Source organism: Ursus maritimus, unplaced genomic scaffold, assembly GCF_017311325.1.
Source record: "Ursus maritimus isolate PB19 unplaced genomic scaffold, ASM1731132v1 scaffold_6, whole genome shotgun sequence".
Classification (NCBI taxonomy): Eukaryota; Metazoa; Chordata; class Mammalia; order Carnivora; family Ursidae; genus Ursus; species Ursus maritimus.
Genome location: NW_024426774.1, coordinates 21,251,786 through 21,272,890, shown reverse-complemented (window position 1 = coordinate 21,272,890; position 21,105 = coordinate 21,251,786). Strand labels below are relative to the sequence as shown.

At 39.4% G+C, this 21,105-nt stretch overlaps 1 protein-coding gene across 7 annotated transcripts in view; it reads right to left on the bottom strand.

Annotated features, from left to right (window-relative positions):
• The window catches only part of ZNF512 (zinc finger protein 512), a 30,683-nt gene extending 10,004 nt beyond the window's left edge, over positions 1 to 20,679 (bottom strand). For 3 of the 7 annotated variants that reach the window (XM_008700293.2, XM_040623034.1, XM_040623035.1), the window contains exons 1-10: positions 20,514 to 20,676; positions 19,932 to 19,990; positions 10,271 to 10,455; positions 9,516 to 9,611; positions 9,141 to 9,224; positions 8,361 to 8,485; positions 7,692 to 7,778; positions 7,180 to 7,278; positions 6,394 to 6,561; positions 3,839 to 4,033 (exon numbers count right to left, since the gene is read on the bottom strand). In XM_008700293.2, coding sequence (XP_008698515.1) covers positions 3,839 to 4,033; positions 6,394 to 6,561; positions 7,180 to 7,278; positions 7,692 to 7,778; positions 8,361 to 8,485; positions 9,141 to 9,224; positions 9,516 to 9,611; positions 10,271 to 10,455; positions 19,932 to 19,990; positions 20,514 to 20,543 — 1,128 coding nt within the window. In that variant the 5' untranslated portion in view covers positions 20,544 to 20,676. Of the gene's footprint in view, positions 1 to 3,838; positions 4,034 to 6,393; positions 6,562 to 7,179; positions 7,279 to 7,691; positions 7,779 to 8,360; positions 8,486 to 9,140; positions 9,225 to 9,515; positions 9,612 to 10,270; positions 10,456 to 19,931; positions 19,991 to 20,513 lie in introns of all 7 variants that reach the window. The other 4 variants (XM_008700294.2, XM_040623036.1, XM_040623037.1 and 1 more) reach the window with 4 other exon arrangements.
• Between the last annotated feature and the right edge of the window lie 426 nt (positions 20,680 to 21,105).

The following is a 21,105-nucleotide window of genomic DNA, read 5'->3' as shown; positions in this document are numbered from 1 at the left end:
GTACACTGGGCATTCAAATCTTGGCTTTTAAATATATTCTCCAATAAAAGAAATCAGGATTCCTTGGAGAAATGGTTGATTCCAGGACTAGGGCAGGGAATATATGAGATGACCCTATAGCACCTCATGGTGTCAAAAAGTAAAAAAGTACTCAAAAAAAAAGACAGAGGCATGTCATAAGACACGGGTCCACTTGGAAGAGCTCTCGATGGCCAACTCTGGGACAATTTGAGCCGTAAAATGAACAACAATTATAGCATTGTACTATAATGCTACAATAAAATATCCATGAGTCCATACTGATATAAACAGATTAACAGAAGAAAAGGACGTATCTTTCTCACAGAAGAATTGCAATTAATAACTGTGGAAGAAATAACGGAAACACGAACCATCATTAGGCAAACGACCATAATCATAATTGTCGCAGTGATGGATGCTACGTTAAGTGGGCAGAAGTATGATGAGATAAAGATAGTTGCACAGCGTCAATTCCCCCACAAGATATTCACTAATTACAAGGGGGAAAACCGTAATTTTGCCTTGGAGAAAACTGGACAACACACCCTCATCAAGAGATCAAAGTTGTCATCAGTAAAAAGACACATCAATATCATGTACTTCCTGATATGGTGCACCGAGAAGGGCCAGCACTGCGTCAGTGGTATTCGTGACAAAAACATAGAACCCTCAATTGAATCTCGAGAAAAGACTAGACAAATCCTTATTAGAGATATTCTACAAAATTATCAGCCGGTCCTCTTCAAAAGTGTCAAAAGCACAAAAAACAAAACAAACAAACAAACAAAAAAAAGCCAGAAGAATTATAACAGCTGAGAGGAGACTAAGGAGACACAGTAAAGAGAATTAGATGTGAGATCCTGATGGTGTGTTATGATGGGATCCTGATGGAATACTATGTTATTGGTTAGGTAAGATATTGGCATCAGAGGAAGCCAGGTAAAGAGTATTTGGGAACTCTGTACTAATTTTGCAATGGCTCTGCAGTCTAAAATTATTTCCAAATAAAAAGGTTTTTCAAAAAAGAATATACATTTGTGAAATAATAAAAAATATATATTGGTCTCTGCCCTCAGTTCCCATTAGTACTTAGTCTCTGACCTTGGTTCCTGAAAGAGAGCTTCTAAAAATCCTAAGTTCCTGAGTAATACCAGTATTTGACACAGAGCTCATAATTCATTGGAACTTCCTGGGTGAGAGGAATATCTTTTGTTCAAATGAGGCAATTCTTGGTGGGCTCTTGGGTCGGGGCTAGGCACCAAAAGACCAAGCTGTGATTTAAAGCTTGGAACTTTCAGATCCATTCCCCATTCCCTGGAGAGGAAAAGGAGCTAGAAACGGAGTTAATCTATCATCCCTGTGTGATGAAGCCTCCCTAAAAATCCCAAAATTATGGGGTTCAGAGAGCTTCTGGATTGATAAGCCTATATATGTGCCAAGGGGGTGATGTACCCCCAACTCAGCAGGGACAGGAGCTCCGATGCTTGGGACTCTTCCAGACCTCACTCTGTGTATTTCTTCATCTGATTGTTCATCTGTAGGTTTTATTAAATCCTTTATAACAAACCAGTAAACATGCTTTCCTGAGTTCTGTGAGGCATTCTAGCAAATTATCGAAACCAAGGACGGGGTTATGGGAACCCCGATTTAGAGCCAAATCAGTCAGAAGTACAGGTGACAACCTGAGACTTGTAACTGGCATCTGAAATCGGAGCAGTCCTGTGGGACTGAGCCCTTAACTTACAGGATCTGACACCAACTCCACGTAGATAGTGTCAGAACTGAATTATTTGTAGGACACCCAGGTAGTGTTAGAAAATTGGTCTGTGTGGGGAAAAACTCACATACCTGGTGTCAGAAGTTTGTTAAGTGTGTAGTAGTGTGAGAGGAAAGGAAAACACAGGAGTTTTTCCTAGACAATATTGTTTGTATTTGCATCAATAAACACTGGAAGGGGGTGCCTGGGTGGCTCAGTCGGTTAAGCATCTGCCTTCAGCTCAGGTCATGATTCCAGGGTCCTGGGATGGAGCTCCACATTGGGCTCCCTGCTGAGAAGCCTGTTTCTCCCTCTCCTTCTGCAGCTCTCTCTGCTGTTCCCCTGCTTATGCACTCACTCTCTCGGTCTCTCTCTCTCTCTGTCAAATAAATAAATAAAATCTTAAAAAAAAAAAAAAAGAAAAGAAAAGAAAAAGAAACACCGGAAGGACACACAAGAAACCAGTAAGAATGGTTAACCACAGAGACAGGATAAAACAAGGATAGGAAGAGAGTGAGACATCTCAATGTTTATCAGCATTTTGACTTTTGAATGACAAGAATGTATAATCTACTCAAATTAAATTTTTATTTTAAGGAGGGGCACAAGGAGAGGGAGAGACTCTTAAGCAGGCTCCATGCCCAGTAAGGACACAAAGCAGGGCTCGATCTCACAACCCTGAGATCATGATCTGAGCTAAAATCAAGAGTCAGACATTTAACCGAGTCACCCAGGCGCCCCTAAATTTTTTTTTAAGATTTTTATTTATTTATTTGAGAGAGAGAGAGAGAGAAAACCAGCAGTGGAGAGGGGCAGAGGGGGAGAGAGAGAGAGAGAAGCAGACTCCCTGCTGAACAGGGAGCCCAATGTGGGGCTCAATCCCGGGACCCGGAGATCATAACCTGAGCCGAAGGCAGATGCTTAACCAAATGAGCCACCCAGGCGCCCCACCCCTAAATTTTGAGTTTTAAAAACAAAATAAGTCCCTTAGCCTACACAATGTCAAAATACAAAGAGATGATTTGGGGAAAGTATCTGCTAGATAAGTCTATCAGAACTTATCAATGAGCTAACAAATATTTACGTCAAATTCCCTACCATAGACCATGCACAGTGAAAGCAGCTGGACTACAATATTACAATATATACTTATCACTGTACAAAATTCACATTTAAACCGAATTTAGATAACCATATACTTTAGCCTGTGGCAGGAAGAAAACAGCAAGGACTGATTTTTAGGCCAAATAAGAAGTATCAACTTCTAGATTTGACCCATTTTCTTATAACATACGACATTCCTCTCACATGAGTCAAAGCCCTAAGCCAAATCTAACCTATTCTTGTCCATACCATGGACAGTAATAGGTCCTTAGCTGTAAACTTAATCCTTACTGTATATCCTCCCAAACCCTTCCCATGACTACTCCCATAAGTCATATACCCTTTGTCTCCTCTTGGCCAAATAATGTTCCTCTGGTTTATGATCTATTCTAAACCAAAGGCTTCCAAGCTGGGTTCTGTACCCCGCAGAAGTACACTTGGGACCATGGAGGGAATGATAAAAGTATCAAGGAGAAGGCCAAGTAGACAAGGCTTTGGGCTCACTACTTCTAGTTATTCAGAGCGACTCCATTTTCAGTTATTTTACATACTGGTGTTTTATACAAGCTTTCGTTTGGAAAACAGAAGGGGTAGGGAGGAGTTCTGTGGCTAGAAAAACAAACTGAAAACATTTATCTAAACTATAAATTACTACATATGAACTAACAAAGTGGAAACAGACTGGGCAACGACTAGGCAAAAAACTAATCTGGGAATTCCGGTTCTCTCTGGAAGTAGTCCAAAATTAAGAGGGTTCCTTAAGGAAATTCTGAAACAGACTGTCTCTCTAGGACCCACATGAATCCAAACACTGAAGCTGGATCAGACATGTTTTATCTCTAAGAATAAAGAAGCAAAATATCATTTATCATGTATTCAAGTGCATTTACTTTTCCATATGTAGTAAGCACAGTATCAGACACGGTTCTAAATGAATACTTTAGGTTTCTACTTTACCTTCCGATCATCAGGTACCAAATCCTGAAGCACCTTCCTCTTGGGCCATTCCTTGGCCAGCTCAGCAGAAGCCAGCTCTTGCAGGTGGTATACAGCTATCTTGGCAGAACGCCTCTGAACTCGACCCCCACTCTTTGGCTCCAGGCTCATCTCTTTTAAGCACTCTGGCTGTCCTGACTCTGGAAAGAATGAGATCTGCAAGAATGAGACATAGCAAAACATAGGCCTGAGAAGTGGCTTCCATCAGAGCCAATGATTAAAGGCGATCCCTCCTGCTCTAAGTATCAAAAGCTATTTACTAGCTTGCTAACCATTAGTGTAAAGCTCCACCACCTTAATGCATATTTTGTTGGTTAAAAAAAAAAAAAAAACAACTTCTTAGGATAAAATCTGTTGTTTTAATAAGTGAAAATGGTTAAAGGTCAAGACACAGCCATGTGCAGACATGAACCTCCACGGATATCTCATACCTCATACTACATACAAAAATTAACTGAAGGTGAATCAAATATAAACCATGTAAGTATAAAACTTCTAGAAGAAACCAAGGGAGGAAATTTCTGTAATCCTGGGTATGATGGTTTTCTGATGTGCCACCCTGGCTAGGCTATAGTCATCAGCTATTCAACCAAACACAGTCTACATGCTGATGTGAAGGTACTTTGTAGATCTAATTTTTAAAGTCCAAATCAGTTGACTTTAAGTAAGAGAGGTGTGCCAGAAGGAAAGGGAGGAGAGATTCAGCATGAGAAAGACTCAATACATCTGCTGACTTGAAGATGAAGGGAACCATGAGTCAGGGAATGCAGATGGCCTTCAGAAGCTGAGAACAATTCCTGGCCTACAGCAAGCAAGGAAATGAGGTCCTACAACTGCATGGAACTCAATTCTTAATTTTAATGAGCCTCAAAACAGATTCTCCCCTTGAGCCTCCAGAAAGGAAGAGCCCTATTGACACTCTGATGCCTGGTGAGGTTCTACGCAGGGGAGCCAGCTGAGCCATGCTACACCTGGACTTCCGGCCTAATACACTGAGAGAATACAGTTGTGTTGTTTAGGCCACTAATTTTTATGGCAGGAACAGAAAATTGTACCTTGGGTTGGGTAAACGTATCTTAGACACAACAAAAGCATTATCCATAGAAGGAAAAAAAGATAAATTGAACTTTATCAAAGTTAAGAACTCTACTCTTTGAAAAACACTACCCAAAAATGAAAAGACTAGCTAAGGCTGGGAGAAAATATTTACAAAACATGTATTTGATAAAGGACTTTTGTCCAAAATACATAAAAAGCTGAGAATATTTTCAAAACCTAATAGTAAGACAGTGAAACCCCAATAATAAAATAAAGGATTTCAATGGCCACTTCACTAAAGAGGACACTTCACTGAAGACCCACATTGCCAATAAGCACATAAAAGGATGGTTACTGTCATTAGTCATTAGGGAAATGCAAATTTAAACTGCAGGGAAATACCTCTGCATACCTAATAGAATGGATTAAGAAAAAATGACAATGACAATAGCAAGTCCTAACAATGACACAAAAAAACTGGAATTCTCATTTTGCCAGTGACAATGCAAAATGGCACAGCCACTTTGAAAAACAGTTCTTATAAAGTTAAAACTTCTTATAAAAACTTTCTTATATAAAGAAAAACTTCTTATAAAGTTAAACATACATTCATCATATGACCTAGCAATCCCACTGCTAAGTATTTACCCAAGAGAAATCAAAATTTATTTTCACACAAAAGCCTTTTATGTGAATGTTTATAGAAGCTTTATTCATAATTGCCAAAAAATGGAAACAACCCAAATGTTCTTCAACTGGTGAATGGATAAAGAAACTGTGAAACATCCATACAATGGAATCCTAGACAGAAATAAAAAGAAATAAATTAATGATACATGCAACACATGGATGAATCTCAAATGTATTACGCTGTGAAAGAAGCCAGACTCAAAACGCTACATACTGTATGACTCCATTTATATGATATTCTGAAAAAAGCAAAACTATAGGGACAGAAAACAGATAGATCAGTGGTCAAATCCTTTGTATCTTGAATGTGGTGGTGACTACACGACTGTATGTATTTGTCAAAACACTTATAACTTTACACTAAAAAGGGTGAATATTAATTACCATATGTAAATTATACCTTGAAACTTAACTCTAAAAAAAAAACATGAGGTGGGGCAAGCCTAGAAATCAGGGGAAAAAACGTCAAGACAAAAAAACTGGGATGGAAGAACCAGCTGGACAGAGATTTCCACAAAATTCCTAGCTACGGGGGAATGCCTTAAGCTTTAAAAATATAATAATGAGTTTACTTCTGCACAGATTATACGTTGAACTTTGATTTCTCTAACCTAATTATGTTCAAAAGGCAGAAAAAAGAGAACCAAGGAAAAACAAGAGAAAACAAAAGCATTCAAAGATTAAAAGGGGATACAAATGAGGAACCAAGGATGTATGGGAAGATGTAAGAGTAAGTAGTCACCACAAAAGAAATCCCCAACAGGGTCTGGAAAGTAATCAGTACTCACAGGCCCATGCTCTGACCTCAGGTGATACGCAAGTCCAGCCTTCGATTTATATGGCTTTCCACAGTGGTGACATTTCAGGGTCATCTCCTCCAGCTCTGCAGCCCCTTTGCCACATTTTCTGACATGGTACAGATATCCCATGATGCTGGTGAAGCTACTAGAGCAACTCTGAACACAGGAGAGAGGCCTGAACTATAATCTTACATCTTTTGACATGATCTCTCAATTTCTAAACAGCCACAAAAGACTCAACCACCACATCATAGAAATAGATCCTCTGACATCGCCAGACCCTCTCCAACACTTCCCATTAGCATGACCCTTCCTTGTCCCTTCTTCCCTGCCCTAACGGCTGTCCTATCTACCACCAAGAGTGATATTCAATCAGTTTAGTCAGCATTCGGCAAACTAGCACTGGGCGTCTCCTCGGTCGCAAATCTACCTCTCTGGTCTGGGACTCCACTCCGCCCCGGTAGCAAACACCCAGCAATGCCAGAGCTCCTCACAGGGCGATTGCTAGGAGCCTTGTCATCACTAAAGAAGGGTGGTAAAGGAACCCCTTGGAACAAAGGAAAAGGGGAGAAAAATAAGTCTGCAGAGATGAGAAAGAAAAATAAGGAACTATTAATGAATTCAAAACACCTGGAAAAGCAGGAGCCACTCTTATGCTGCAAGGTGACACAGAACCAGGTCTACAAGAAAGGAGGAGGAGAAATGGAAGAAAGTAACAGAAAGACAGTGACTCAAGACTCCAGGCCGAAGGAGATGCTGTCCCTGGGTTCTTACCTCACGCATGCACCTGAGCTTTCCCAGTCTCTTTAGCACTGTTCGGAGCCGTTCTCTCTCACTTGGCTCGTCTATTTCATCTCCAGCCTTCAAAATGGGCTAGAAAGCAAGAGAAGCAGACAAGCAGATGATTCATGGAAAAGACAGATACAGAAAAAAAATTATATCATAGGAGAATCAAGGACTGGACTAGCACCTAAGCCGATGCCCATGAAGCTTAGTTATCTGACTCCTGACTTTCTCCGTCTCCTCCTAGACAGACAAGGAAGCAAATGCAACGCAAATAAGAGTTCAGAGCCTCTATCTTCCAGGAGACGAACCTTTGGGGCTAACCTAAACACACAAATACCCACCACAAAGGTTTCATTGTGCAGAACTTTTCTATCCAAAGGGTGTTGTTGCACACCTATCAAGCCCCAGAGCCTTAACCACTTCCACTGGGTTATTCCACACTCATCTATGTAAGACACGCAAACACCACGCAGGCTTGCACAGGAAGAAGACACTCTTACCAAGCTGTTATGATTTGCCATGACGTGATACTTCATCCCTGCCAGTGAACGGAGCTGTTTCCCACAATGATGACAAGTAAACATTTCCTACGAGGAAGAAACACTGCTCAATGCCAGGCTGTTCAACAGAGAAATTGAATGTTAAAAAGTCCTACTCAGATGCTCTCGACTGTATCTCCTTTATTTCCCAAACTCAACAGTCAATCAGTCTCAAAATCCCACACCTCAGTGTCATGTCCTCAAGAACAAAGAAGTAAAAGCAACTCATTTTTAAAGTAGTAAGAATTACTATGCCCATGAAGCTTAGTTATCTGACTCCTGACTTTCTCGGTCTCCTCCTAGACAGACAAGGAAGAGGTGCCAATTTACTAAGTGCCAATTATTTGCCAAGTAATGGAATGGGCACTTAGCATGTATTATTTCTTTCTTATCCTCGCAGGGACTACACAAAATTATTTTCTCTCTCTTATAAGTGAGAAAACCGAGGTCTACACGTAAAAAGCCACAACCAGTAAGTGGCTGAGTGAAGGTTCAAACCCAAGACTGTCAGGCTCAAAAGCCTCTGTTTTCCTTACAACACGACGGTCATCAACACACCCGACACAGCAATAGATGTCTAAGGTATGGGAAAAGACCATAACTGTCACAAAATGCCACAAAACCTCTAACCTGTTTGCAGGTCTCCATGTGTTTCTTTAAGCCCTCTATGGTCTTTCTTCCCACTGCCTGGCAGGTAGGACAGGAAACACTGCCTTTATCCACGATTTCTAAGTACCACTGTTCCTCCAAACTGCCTACAAAGGAGAAAAAGGAACATCTCATAATCTGCAGAATTCTCTAGAAACAAAAAGAACAATCCTGAAACTCACTAAAAGTATCATAAAAATAGGTTGTTCCCTTCCTGGGGAAAAGACTCTTGCTGCATATAATTTCTAGAAATTATTTCTAGGAATAATTTTTTTCAGTCAGTGAGGAATTTCTGAAACACCTACTCAATTTCCCATGATAAAAACCCAAGTGGCTTACAGAACTGGGCAACATTTTTTTGCTAGCTTTACTGAGGTATAAGCGACAATGGCCAACAATTTCATAGCAGCATATAACAATGGGATACTAAGATATATAAAAGCCAGTTTGCTGAGTGTTTCCTGTGTGCCTGAGACTTTGTGAAATGTTTTTATCCCATTTAATCTCCATGAAAATTCTGACTTATCCCTACTTAGAGACAAGGAAACCAAAGCTTGCAGAAGTTAACTGGATGGCGGCAGGCCAGAAAACCAATTAAGAGCCAAAACTTCAACAAGGGTCTGACTGGCCTCCAAACCCATGCCCTTATTAATAGCCTCCTTAAAGAAACTCTTTGCTATATCACTCCTTAACCGCCAACAACAACAACGAAAAACTGGGTGTGAGAAATAGATACCCCAAAGTTTCCAACAGAAAACATACCTGCTGCATAAGCTGGTGGGTCCTTCCGAATACGACGAGCCTGGGATTTGGGATTAGGTTGAGTTTTAGGCCGTTGCTTCCTCCCTGACGCAAGACAGAAACTTGAAGCCCAACATGTCAACTTTGCTATCCCCTCTCTACTACCAAAATCTCTTCCCTCCTCTTCTCAGCACCCTGTGCCCCACTCCCTCAACCGACTCCCTTAAGTTGTAACAGAAAAAATGGGTAAAGTCAGGCAGGATGGAAGCCACTCCATGCCAAAAATGAAAGGGCTCAACAGTGCTTCAAGGGCCAAAACCTAAGGGCTCTCTTGTACCTCCAAAGAATAAAGCCCAGGCGCCCAAGGAAAGAGAATGAGCAAAGTTACTCCCTTACCATAAAGCTTATGCTTCTTCTGAGGAAATTCTCGATAGTCTTCATCTTCTTCCTGCCTGGGTTTCCTTTTTCCTTTGGTTGATAGTCCACCTGACCCTGAAACACCATACAAAAACAAACCAACAAAACCCTCAGTACAGCTTACAGGTGAACATCTCCGCCTGCCTTCAAAACATCATTCACAACACCATCACAGAGAAAAACCATCAGTGAGCAAGGGCCGCACAGAAGTGCTCTGACATTTTTAGGGAAGTTGGTAAAACTTCACTAACTCACTCAACCTCCCCTTTTCCCTCTTTACTGTTCTCCACCCAAGTGATCAATTGTTCCCTATGAGTAATAAGAGCCTTCAGGCAATGTGCTTTCTTTGATCTTGATTCAAGGCTAACACTGAAGTAGAAGAATTGTCCCAGATAAAGGGCTACTAAGGACCCTTGAGACGATGCCCACCAAGACAATTACACCCAGAATCACCCTTCCACCAGCCCCTAAACTTCAACAGAGGATCAAACTGGAACAATGGGAAAGAAGTTCAAATCATGTGAAGAGAGAAGTCTGACACCAGTCTAACCTAGAGGAGTGAGATCCGCAGAATTTCACTCTAAAATAGAAGAGCAGTTCACCAAGTTGAATAATATGTGGTGGGCCTAACACAAATGTGAGATTCACATATGTGAGACTTAATACTTAAGAGTCATTTTCAACAGCTACCTAGAAAGTGCTCTGCCTTTGAAATAAGACAGAGATACCGATACCTTCAACACGGGAAGCAGCCGCTGGCTTGACCCTTCTCATCTTCATCCAGTATGTAGATTTTCGGAAGGACGGTGGAAAATCACTCACTGGCTCACATGAAGAGGCAGACGATGAGCCGCTTAAGGAGTCATCGTGAGGGATAGTGTACTGGAAACTATTATCCTTTATGGAGCACTGGGTCCTGCTATTAATACGACACAAATATATATACCACAAAGGAGGATATATACCACAATGGAGCACTGGGTCCTGCTATTAATATGACACAAATATATATACCACAAAGGAGGATACCATAAGGGAGTTCCCATTAATCATTTTATATCATAAGAAGACAAGTTGCTTACCTATATGAAAACTAAGAAGCCTGATAATAAAAACAGAATTGAGACTGTAACCTAACAACTGCAATGGCTGATCAAATGCAACATATAAAATTATCATTATACTTCATTGTAATAAGAGAAAGCAGTCCACACTAACGATCACTCTGCAGCCCAAGTAGGCATTCTTTCCTCGACTGATCAAAGAAAAGAAAGTAGTCAAAGTAACAGAGTGTTCTATGATCCTTTAGAAGATCCCCTGGATCAGTAACCAGGTATGACCAGGCCTCCCTATTTCTCTGACAGAGGGACAGTAACTAAATAGTATCCCTGAGAACAAAGAAGGGAAAGAACAGTTTGTATGGCTCTCGTCTGATCCATCTTCCCTCTCCCTTAGCCTCCTCCCTAAACCTGGTGTCAGGGCTGTCCTGTCTTACTTAGGCAACATGATTCTTAGCTTCCATAGTTAAAGGAAGGGTGCTACCTTGTCTGAGGTAAGCTGCCCAGAGAAGTCTGGTATACAGCTGGATCCAAATTCCCCAATCTAAGACCAGTCAGTATGCAGTTAACAACATGACTCAGTAACTACAAAATATCTTCTAGGTCGTTCAGAATGCGCAGAGGAGGAGCAGTTCTCAAAGCGTGGCCCGAGGACCTCGAGACATCCCTTTTCCATCTGAAGATCTGTGCGAGGCCTGTGTTAGGTTTTTGGTTATATATATATATCTGCCAAATAGAAGATGACCCATGGAGGAAGAGTGAATAAAGGGAGAAGGCTTAGCAGCTTATTGTAACAGTATGGATAAGAGATGATAAGGACTTGGGGGCGCCTGGGTAGCTCAGTCGTTAAGGCGTCTGCCTTCGGCTCAGGGCGTGATCCCGGTGTTCCGGGATCGAGCCCCACATCAGGCTCCTCCGCTGGGAGCCTGCTTCTTCCTCTCTCATTCCCCTGCTGTGTTCCCTCTCTCGCTGACTGTCTCTCTGTCACATAAATAAATAAAATCTTTAAAAAAAAAAAAAAGAGATGATAAGGACTTAAACTAAGGTTTTGTAGTAGAGATAAGTTGGCAGATTTAAGATAACACTTTAGCGGTAGAGCTGATAAGAATCATACAGAGGTTTGTGGTAAAAAGGAGATGGAAGTAACACAGGTGACCATTCTTAAGAAAATATATAAGTAAAATATGATATAGGCCTACTATGGAATACTGTGTATTTACTGGAAGCGATAAATCATTTTTACACATAGAGACATGAACATAACCAAAAAATATACTGCTGAATGAAAAAAGAAACAGGGGTGCCTGGGTTTGGCGCTCAGGTCATGATCTCAGGGCTGTGAGATCAAGCCCTGCATCAGGCTATGTGCTCAGTGCTGTGTCTGCTTGAGATTCTCTCTCCCTCTGCCCCTCCTCTGAGTGCACATGCACACTCGTGCGTGCACTCTCTCTCTCCCCAAAAATAAATAAATAAATCTTTAAAAGAAAAAAGAAACAGAGCAAGACTTAATGTCAATTTGGTAAATTAAAAACAAATATACATGTAAACAACACTAGCTATTTTACAAGGATTCATAAATATTTAAAGACAAATATCAAACTTGCTAACATGGTTGTCTCTGGAAAGGAAAGGAAATGGAAACAGGGAAAACAAAAAACAACAGGGACTGATGATGTCAGTATGCTATGAACAGGGAAGAATGATTTTCCATTTTCTGCACATGAGATCCAAAATTACAAATTTAGTACAGCAAAGTCCTGATCCTGCCATGGTGCATAAGGCCACTACAGCCCATCCCTCCTGCTGATCATAATTAAAAATCCTGGACTCTAAAAAGTAAACAAAGCAGGTGGATTGTGGAGGAGTCAAAACTAGGAGAAGTGACTCACATGGGGTGTGTTTCCCCATTTTGTTTGTTTTCCCTCACATGTGGCAATGCAGTAAGGGTGGACCCCATTTGCAGAGTAGCATGGGCAGCCTAAATTCCAAAAGAAACTCTTTCTGGCCAGAGAAGCCAGGAAAAGGGTCTCTACAGACTAAACTGTGTGAGGAAACCATGAAGAGGAGACAGGCAAAGAATGTGATCTCATAATTCTGTGAATGAATCCACACAAATCGCAGCTTAATCTGAACTACATATGTGTAGAGCATACCCAAACTAGCTTAGCAAGGGCTTCCAGATATAAAATAAGATTTGAACACACTGCAGAAGTCTCAGACTAACCCCTGAGCTGTAGTAAAAGACAGATCCAAACCAATGTATCAAAAGCTTGGAGAAATGAAACAAGACGTGAAACACCTGGGGCACCTGGGTGACTTAGTTGTTAGGCATCTGCCTTTGGCCCAGGGCATGATCCTGGCATTCTGGGATCGAGCCCCGCATCAGGCTCCTCTGCTGGCAGCCTGCTTCTTCCTCTCCCACTCCCCCTGCTTGTGTTCCCTCTCTTGATGGCTCTCTCCCTCTCTGTCAAATAAATAAATAAAATCTTAAAAAAAAAAAAAAGAAAGAAAGACCTGAAAAAGTCCCTGACAAACCCCTGAACTATTCAAGACAGACCTAAACCATCATAACAAAGACTCAAAGAATGGAACTAAGATTGAACCAATGCCCTCAGAAGGCAAGACAGAACTTATGGTCTGAACAGTAAACAGGTTACTTGCTAAAATAAAAACAGCAATGATCCCCCAGAAGATTCTAAAAAGACCCAAGGTCTATACAAATAACATTTATAATCTTGGGAATAAATTCCAAAGTTATGCAATGCACAAAGAACCAGGAAAATGCACATTATCCCAAAAGGAACAGATAATGAGCAAATGTCAACCCCAAGATGATCCAGATGTTAGAACTATCAAAGATTTAAAGCAGTTATTATAGGGACACCTGGGTGGCTCAGTTGGTTAAGTGTCTGCGTTTGGCTCAGCTCTGATCCCAGGGTCCTAGTATTGAGTTCCACATCGGGCTCCTTGCTCAGCAGGGAGCTTGCTTCTCCCTCTGCCTGCCTCTCCCCACCCCCCGCTTGTGCTCTCTCTGTCTCTGACAAATAAATAAATAAAATATTTTTTAAAAAGCAGCTATTATAACTATGCTCCATGAAATAAAGGAAAACACACTTGAAGTGAAGGAAAAGGTAGGAATTCTCAGCAGAAAAAAAGAAACCATAAAAAAGAACTGAAATTTTAGAACTGAAAAATACAATATCTGAAATAATAACAGAATCAGCTCAATAATAGAATGGAGATGACAAAGAAAAAGAGTCTGTGAACTGGAAGACAGAAATTATCCAATCTGAAGAACAAAGAAAAAAGACTGAAAAACAGTCAACAGAGCACCAACAATTTGTGGGTCAATATCAAAAGGTCTCACTTAAGTGTAGACTTAATGCCAGAAGGAAAGGAAAAAGAGACTGTGACACAAAAAATACATTTGAAAAAAGTAATGAAAATCGCCCAAATTTAATGAGACATAAATCTACAGATTCTAGGAGCTCAACAAATACTCTATAGGATAAACTCAAAGAAAAACATACCTAGACACATCTTACTGAAAACACTCAAAACCGAATATTAAAAGAGAAAAATCTAGAAAGCAGCTAGAAAAAAAAGACATGTTACATATAGAGAGCAACAGTTTGAATGATCACAGAATTCTCAACAGAACCCAAGGAGAACAGAAGACAGTGTAAGAAGTGTAACATCTTTAAAATCCTGAGACAAAAGATTTGTCAATCTAAAATTCTATACTCAGTGAAAATATCCTTTAAACATACTGCTTCAGATAAAAAAATTAAAAAAAAAAAAAAAACTTGTTGACAGCAGACCTGCTCTATGAAAAACACTAATGGAAATTATTCCAGATATGATACCAGAGAGAAATCTGGGTTTTTAGGAATGAAGAAAGAGCAAAAGAAAGGGTAAATAGCTGGGTAAATATATTAACAAAGACGACAACAACAACAAAACCCTCTTTAAAGCAAAATTTTAACATTATCTGGTAAGGTTTTCAATATATGTAGTGTAACACATATGACAGCTATACCTTAACGGTCAGCAGGCAGGGGGTTAAGGACTCTACAGGGTTGTGAAGCTTCTACATTTAAGCAAAGTAGTAGGAAATTAACTCTAAGTAACCTACGGAACAATAAGTATGTATATTGTACTTTCTAGAGCAACCACTACACAAAAAAGAAAGAAGAGAAAAATAAGAAAAAAGAGGAAGAAAGAGAGAGAGATTCAAAAATCAATAAACTAAAATAGGACACCAAATATTCAAATAATCCAAAATAAGATATAAAGCAACAAAAAATAAGGTACGAGAACCCAAAATAAAATGGCAGACCTAAATCCAACCATATCAATAATTAATTTAAATGTTTATGGTCTCAACACTACAGTTAAAAAATCTGAGACTGTTTAAGGGTGAATAAAAAAGCAATACTCTAGTACAGTTGACCCTTGAACAACACAGGTCTGAACTATATGGGTCCACTTATACATGGATTTTTTTCGATAAATACAGTACAGTATTATAAATGTCTTTTCCTGGCAATTTTAATATTTTCTTTCCTGTAGCTTACTTTATTGTAAGAACACTGTAGTATATAATATATGTAACAAACAAAATATGTGTTCCAGCCAACAGTAGGCTATTAGTAGCTAAGTTTTGGGGAAGTCAGAAGTTATATGCGGATTTTCAACTGTGTTGGGGTCAGCATCTCTAACCCGTGTTGTTCAAGGGTGAACTAACTGTATGTTGTGCCTACAAGAGGGACACTTTCTTTTCTTTTTTTTTTTTTTTAAGTTTTATTTATTTAAGTAATCTCTATTACCTAATGTGGGGCTTGAACTCAAGATCAAGAGTCAAATGCTCTTCTGACTGAGCCAGCAGGTGCCCCCAAACTTTCAATATAAAGACATACATTGATTGGAAATAAATGGATGAAAAAATTATACCATGCAATCAGCAAACACAAGTAGGCTGGAGTGGCTATTCTAATACCAGATAAAACAGACTTCAAGACAAGAGTGTCACCAGAGATATAAAGGGACACTTCATAATGATAAAATTAACAAATCATCACAAAGACCTAATTACTCATTGTAGGTGTCTAGTAGTAGAGGCTCAAAGTACACAAAACAAAACTGAGAGAATTAAAGCAAAGAAACAGACAATTCTACAGCCTCAGTAGAAAATTTTAAGACCTCCTCCTTTCAGGAATTGGTAGAACTAGACAAAAATTCAGTAAAGACACAAGAGGTGTGAACAACACTATTAGCTAAAGTACTCTAGATTCACTTTATAGAACACTACATCCAACAACTACCAGATCTAGTCTTTTCAAGTAGACATTGTGCATTCAACAAGATAGAGTATATGCTGGGCCATAAACTTTACACTTAAAAAGATGAAAATCATACATGTATTCTCTGACCACATCAGAATTAAATTAGAAATCAAAAACAGTAGAACTAAAATAAAAAGTAAATCTAGAAATGAAACAATCAACTTGTAAATAATTCATGGGTCAAAAAGAAATCACAAGAGAAATTCAAAAATATTCTGAAATGAATAACAACAAAAATACACACATCAAAATTTGTGGATTGCAACCAAAGCAGTACCTAGAAGGAAACTCACAGCTCTAAATACTCCTATTAGAAAATCAGATCTATAATCAATGACAAGATTTCATCTTAAGATACCTTGAAAAGGCCAAAGTAAACCCAAAGTAAACAGAAGGAAAAACACAATGAAGAGGAGAAATTCATGAATTAGAATAGACAACACAGAAAATCTGGTTCTTCGAAAAGACCAACAAAATTGACAACCCTGTGGCTAGACTAAGATAATAGCAACAAGCAACTAGAAATGAACTTATAAAAATAGTATCGTTTACAATAATATAAAGAAACACCTAAGAACAAATCTAACAAAAGATAACCAAGAATTTTATAATGAAAACTAACATCCCTAGAAGTTAGGGATCTAAATAAATGGAAAAATATAGCATGCTTGTAAGTCAGAAAACTCGGTATTGTTAAAATGGCAATTTTCCCCAAACTGATTGACTAATTCAATACATTCAGTTCAAATAATTCCTGACAAAGGTGCCAATGTAACTGAATAGGGAAAGTCTTAACAACAGGATATACAAAATGAAAAGAAATTAACATTGACTCTTATAACACACCATGCACAAAAAATTAACTCTAAATGAGTCATAGACCTAAATGTAAAACCTAGAAAACTTCTAGAAAAAAACAAAGGAGAAAATCTTTGCAATTAGGAATGGCAAAGTTTTCTCAAATAGAATACAAAAAGCATGAAACATTAAAGGAAAAAAAATAACATTTTAATCATTTTTAATGATAAATTTAAAACTGTTGGTCTCCAAGGCACCCAGGTGGCTCTGTCAGTTGAGTGGCTTCAGTTCAGGTCATGATCTCAGGGCCCTGGGATTGAGCCCCAAGCCGGGCTCGATGCTTAGCAGGGAGTCTGCTTCAGGATCTCTCACTCCCTCTGCCCTTCCCCACCCCCTAAACTAAATAAATAAATCTTAAAAAATAAATAAATAAATAAATAAAAATAAAATCGGTCTTCAAAACACACCACCAAGAAAAATGAAATGCAAATCACAGATTGGAAGAAAATATTCAAGACACATCTATCAGACAAAGGAACTGTATTCAGAATACAATTTTTAAAAATACTACAATTCCATAGTAAGATAAACAACTCAATTTTTTTAAATGGGCAAAAGATATGAACAGGCACTTCCCAGAAGAAGATACACGAATGGCTAATAAGCACATGAACAGATATTCTACATCATTATTCATCAGAAAAATGCAAATTAAAATCACAATGAAACACCATCATACACCCATAAAATTGGCTAAAATTAAAGACTTATTCCCATACACTACTGGTAGGAATATAAAAAAATACCACCAATTTGGGAAACAGGCAATTTCTTAAAAAGGTAAACATACTACTGACATAAGACCCAATCAACCTAAGATGGTAAATCTTAGTAAATAAATACCATCTTAGGTATTTATCAAGACAAAAGAAACAAACAAACAAAACATTTTTCTGCACAGAGACTTGTACATGGATGTTCACAGCTGCTTTATTTTAATTCTGTTCAGCAATAAAAACTAATTTTCACTCAAAACCATTGAGTGGAAAAAAATCATGAAAAAGAGAACATACTACATGATTTCATTTATAAAAAATCCTAGAACATGCCAACCCACTATATGGTGAAAGAAAAAAGGTCAGTGGTATCTGGGAACAGGAGTAGAGGAAGGAATGGATTGCAAAGGAACCCAAAAAATTTTTTCAGAGGGATGGAAATGTTATCTTGATTGTGGTGACACTGTTATGGTTATTTACATATATCAAAGCTGATCATACTATATACTTTAAATATGTATACTATAAATATGCAGTCTATTGTACTTCAATTATACCTCAATAAAAGTATTTAAAATTTTTTAACAGGAACTGGCAGGCCTCTAGGGCCAAAACCCACCATCCAAAACAATGGGAACAATCTCTACTAGAAAGAGTTAATAGTATCAAGAGGTCATTAAGAGTCAAGTCCCATGTGACTCCTCTTGGTAAACTGTCCTCATAGGAGTTTCTTCACTGTCAGTGTAGGACTCAGATATACCCATATTTCCTCTCATGAATAAGTACAAGCACAGAAATAAATAAATAAATATCGATAGTTCATATAATTAGTATGATTAACATCTTGGAAATTAAATCAATGTTGTTAGGGAATCCCTCCCTATGGGTCTCTTTTATTTTCAAAGGACTCAACAAAAACAATTATCTAGTATTTTACAATACTTGTCAAATGAGGGTAATTGATTGCCTGTAAAAACCCAGATTAATCTCAAACTTCCCTTTCCATAAATATGGCAAGAAAAAGACTTTGGTTTAAACAATATGATCATAATTGTAGTGACTTTATAATGTTGTGGGCAGCACACCTTTTGGTCTCAGCTTCTAACCACAAGAGTGAAAAGTTTCATCGACTTTCAACTCCTTTCTGATCTACCAAGAATTTTTCAGAGACCCTAGTTCATTCTCTAGGTGCAACTACTTAGACTTCATTAGAAAATTATTTCAGTTCATTTCAGTTTCCTTTGCAGCCTCCGTTCATTCTACCCAATCCTTAAATGCTGATGTTCTCTAGGGTTTCATTCTCTAGTCTCTTCTAGTCTCACTTCTCACCAGTGGTTCTCAAACTTCACAATCTCTTACAAAGTCACTTAAAAAGAAGGATTCTTATGCCCTAACTCCAATGATTCTGATTCCGATTAATAGATGAGGACCTGTTAATCTTTATATTTTTTAACAATTAACCACTTGCTATTCCATTAAATGCTTTTACCTGTTCACATTCTGTTCTCTATGAAAAAAAAAATACCTTTTCCTTCTGGCTAACTGCATTATTCCTTGACTTTCAAGTCTGTTTAGGAGTGACTTGATCTGGCAACTCTTCCCTTCTGAACTATCACTCACCTTCCTCCAAATGCTACATTAAATTCCTGTTTAAAAATATTTACTTACACCTTATCATGAAACAAATAATACATTATATGTTAATAAAAAATTAAAAATTAAAAAGAAATAAAAATAAAAATATTTACTTATACCTTATCATGTTGATGTACTTGTCTATCTCCCCTTCTAGACTATTCTGTGTTTTTCTTGTCTGTGTATCTAACCTACTACACAGCTGGCACATAACAGATATTCAGCAAATGTTATCTGAAAGAATTAATTCCTTTCAATGAATATCTACTTAATAAGAATCTTTCGTACTAACAAATATGGAAATGGTTAGCACATTCAGTCTACGAAATAATAAACAAGTCTTAAAGCCAAATACTGTGAAAATACAAGGATTTCTTACAGCCATTTTTATCAGTCCCTCCCATGAATACATCAATGTATTCATGAGTATATACTTGACATCGGAAGACATGCAGGGCTACATTAAGTCATACATTCCATTTTTAATATAATTCGTACTTTTCTTTGCAAGTTAGGCTCTTCTTCCCTATATTAGATTTAGACCTGCACTGTCCAATCAGGTAGGCACTAGCTACAGGTGGCTATTTAAATTTAAGTTAAGATTAAACACAATTGAAAATTCAGTTCCTCAATCACACTGGCCACATTTCAAGTGCTCAAAAGCCGTATGTGGCTACGCTCTTGGACAGTGCGGATACAGAACATTTTCTCATCATCACAGGAAGTTCTACTGGACAGCGCTGGCGACACAATTATAAATGGATCCCAGAAAACCTCACTTACTTCTTAGCTCCCACGATCTTCGTGCTCCTCTGCTGCTTAAAGGATGTGGGTTCCGGAGTCTAGCAAATCGCAAGCACATGAGTGAATGCTAGGGACCTCTGAACCCTGACCACAAAAAGACGAATCCCCCTGTGCCCAGAAGAAATGAAGCTCTCCCCGGGCAACTACCTCAAATGGAAAAAGGCAATACTTTTTAAGAAAAGTGTATCGTCCTGTGTTCCTACAGAGTTAAGGCAGCTGACAACACCACAATCTTCATCTCCACCATTCCCAAAGCTCTGTCCCAGATAAAGGTTCTAAAGGGAGGCGAAAACAGAGGACAACGGATATGGGAGGTACTGGGAATATAAAAGGAATAGAAACTAATGGCAATCTGGCGAGTAACTGCGTCCAAGGAGGTGGCAACAGTCAGCGGCAAGTGAGGAGGAAAAAAGGGAGACAGGTAGATCTGACCTAGAAGGGTGGGGCCTACGATGGGCTCTGATAAAACCAACTCTGAGCATGGGACAAAAGCGAGGGACCGCGTGTTGCGGGCTCCACAGCGCTACCCCTAAAGCATAACGGTCAAACCGAGAAACTCACGGCGGGTACTGCACCGAGTCTGGAAGACATCACTCCCTCTCCACGCCTAACAAATCCACCCAAGGGCTCCGGCCAGACCAACGCCACTTCCGCTCTCCTCTCCGCTCCCGGATGTGGAGTCGGCGCCGCGGATCCCAGGTCTGAACGTCTACTTCCGCCTGGCAGCTTCCGAGGGGGCTGCGGCCGGAGTGAGTCACGTGACACGCCTCCCTCCCCTGAGACCCCGCCCCGGGAAAGCTGTAGGTGGGGTTTGGAGCCCCCAACCTGGCTTCAGAACCCCTTCTTCGCGTTCCATCCGTTTGCACACCAAAAGTCCCTCTACCCTCCATTCCCGACCCAGCACGACGAGTGGTCTTTCTAGATGGAGATCAATTATTGCCCCTTTATTTATCTTAGAGAAATTACAGACCCATTCCCGCCCTCCCTCCCCCCAGGTAGAGAGGCATAGAGGCTCTTTGATGGCTGAGGGTGCAGGTATTGGAGACAGTGGCTGAGCAGGAAAGAAGCCAGGAAAGGGGCAGCTCGGTGAAGATTTGAGCCAGTCAATGAACAATGGGGGCGAATCTCTTCTCATCTATTAGCTTCAGGCCTC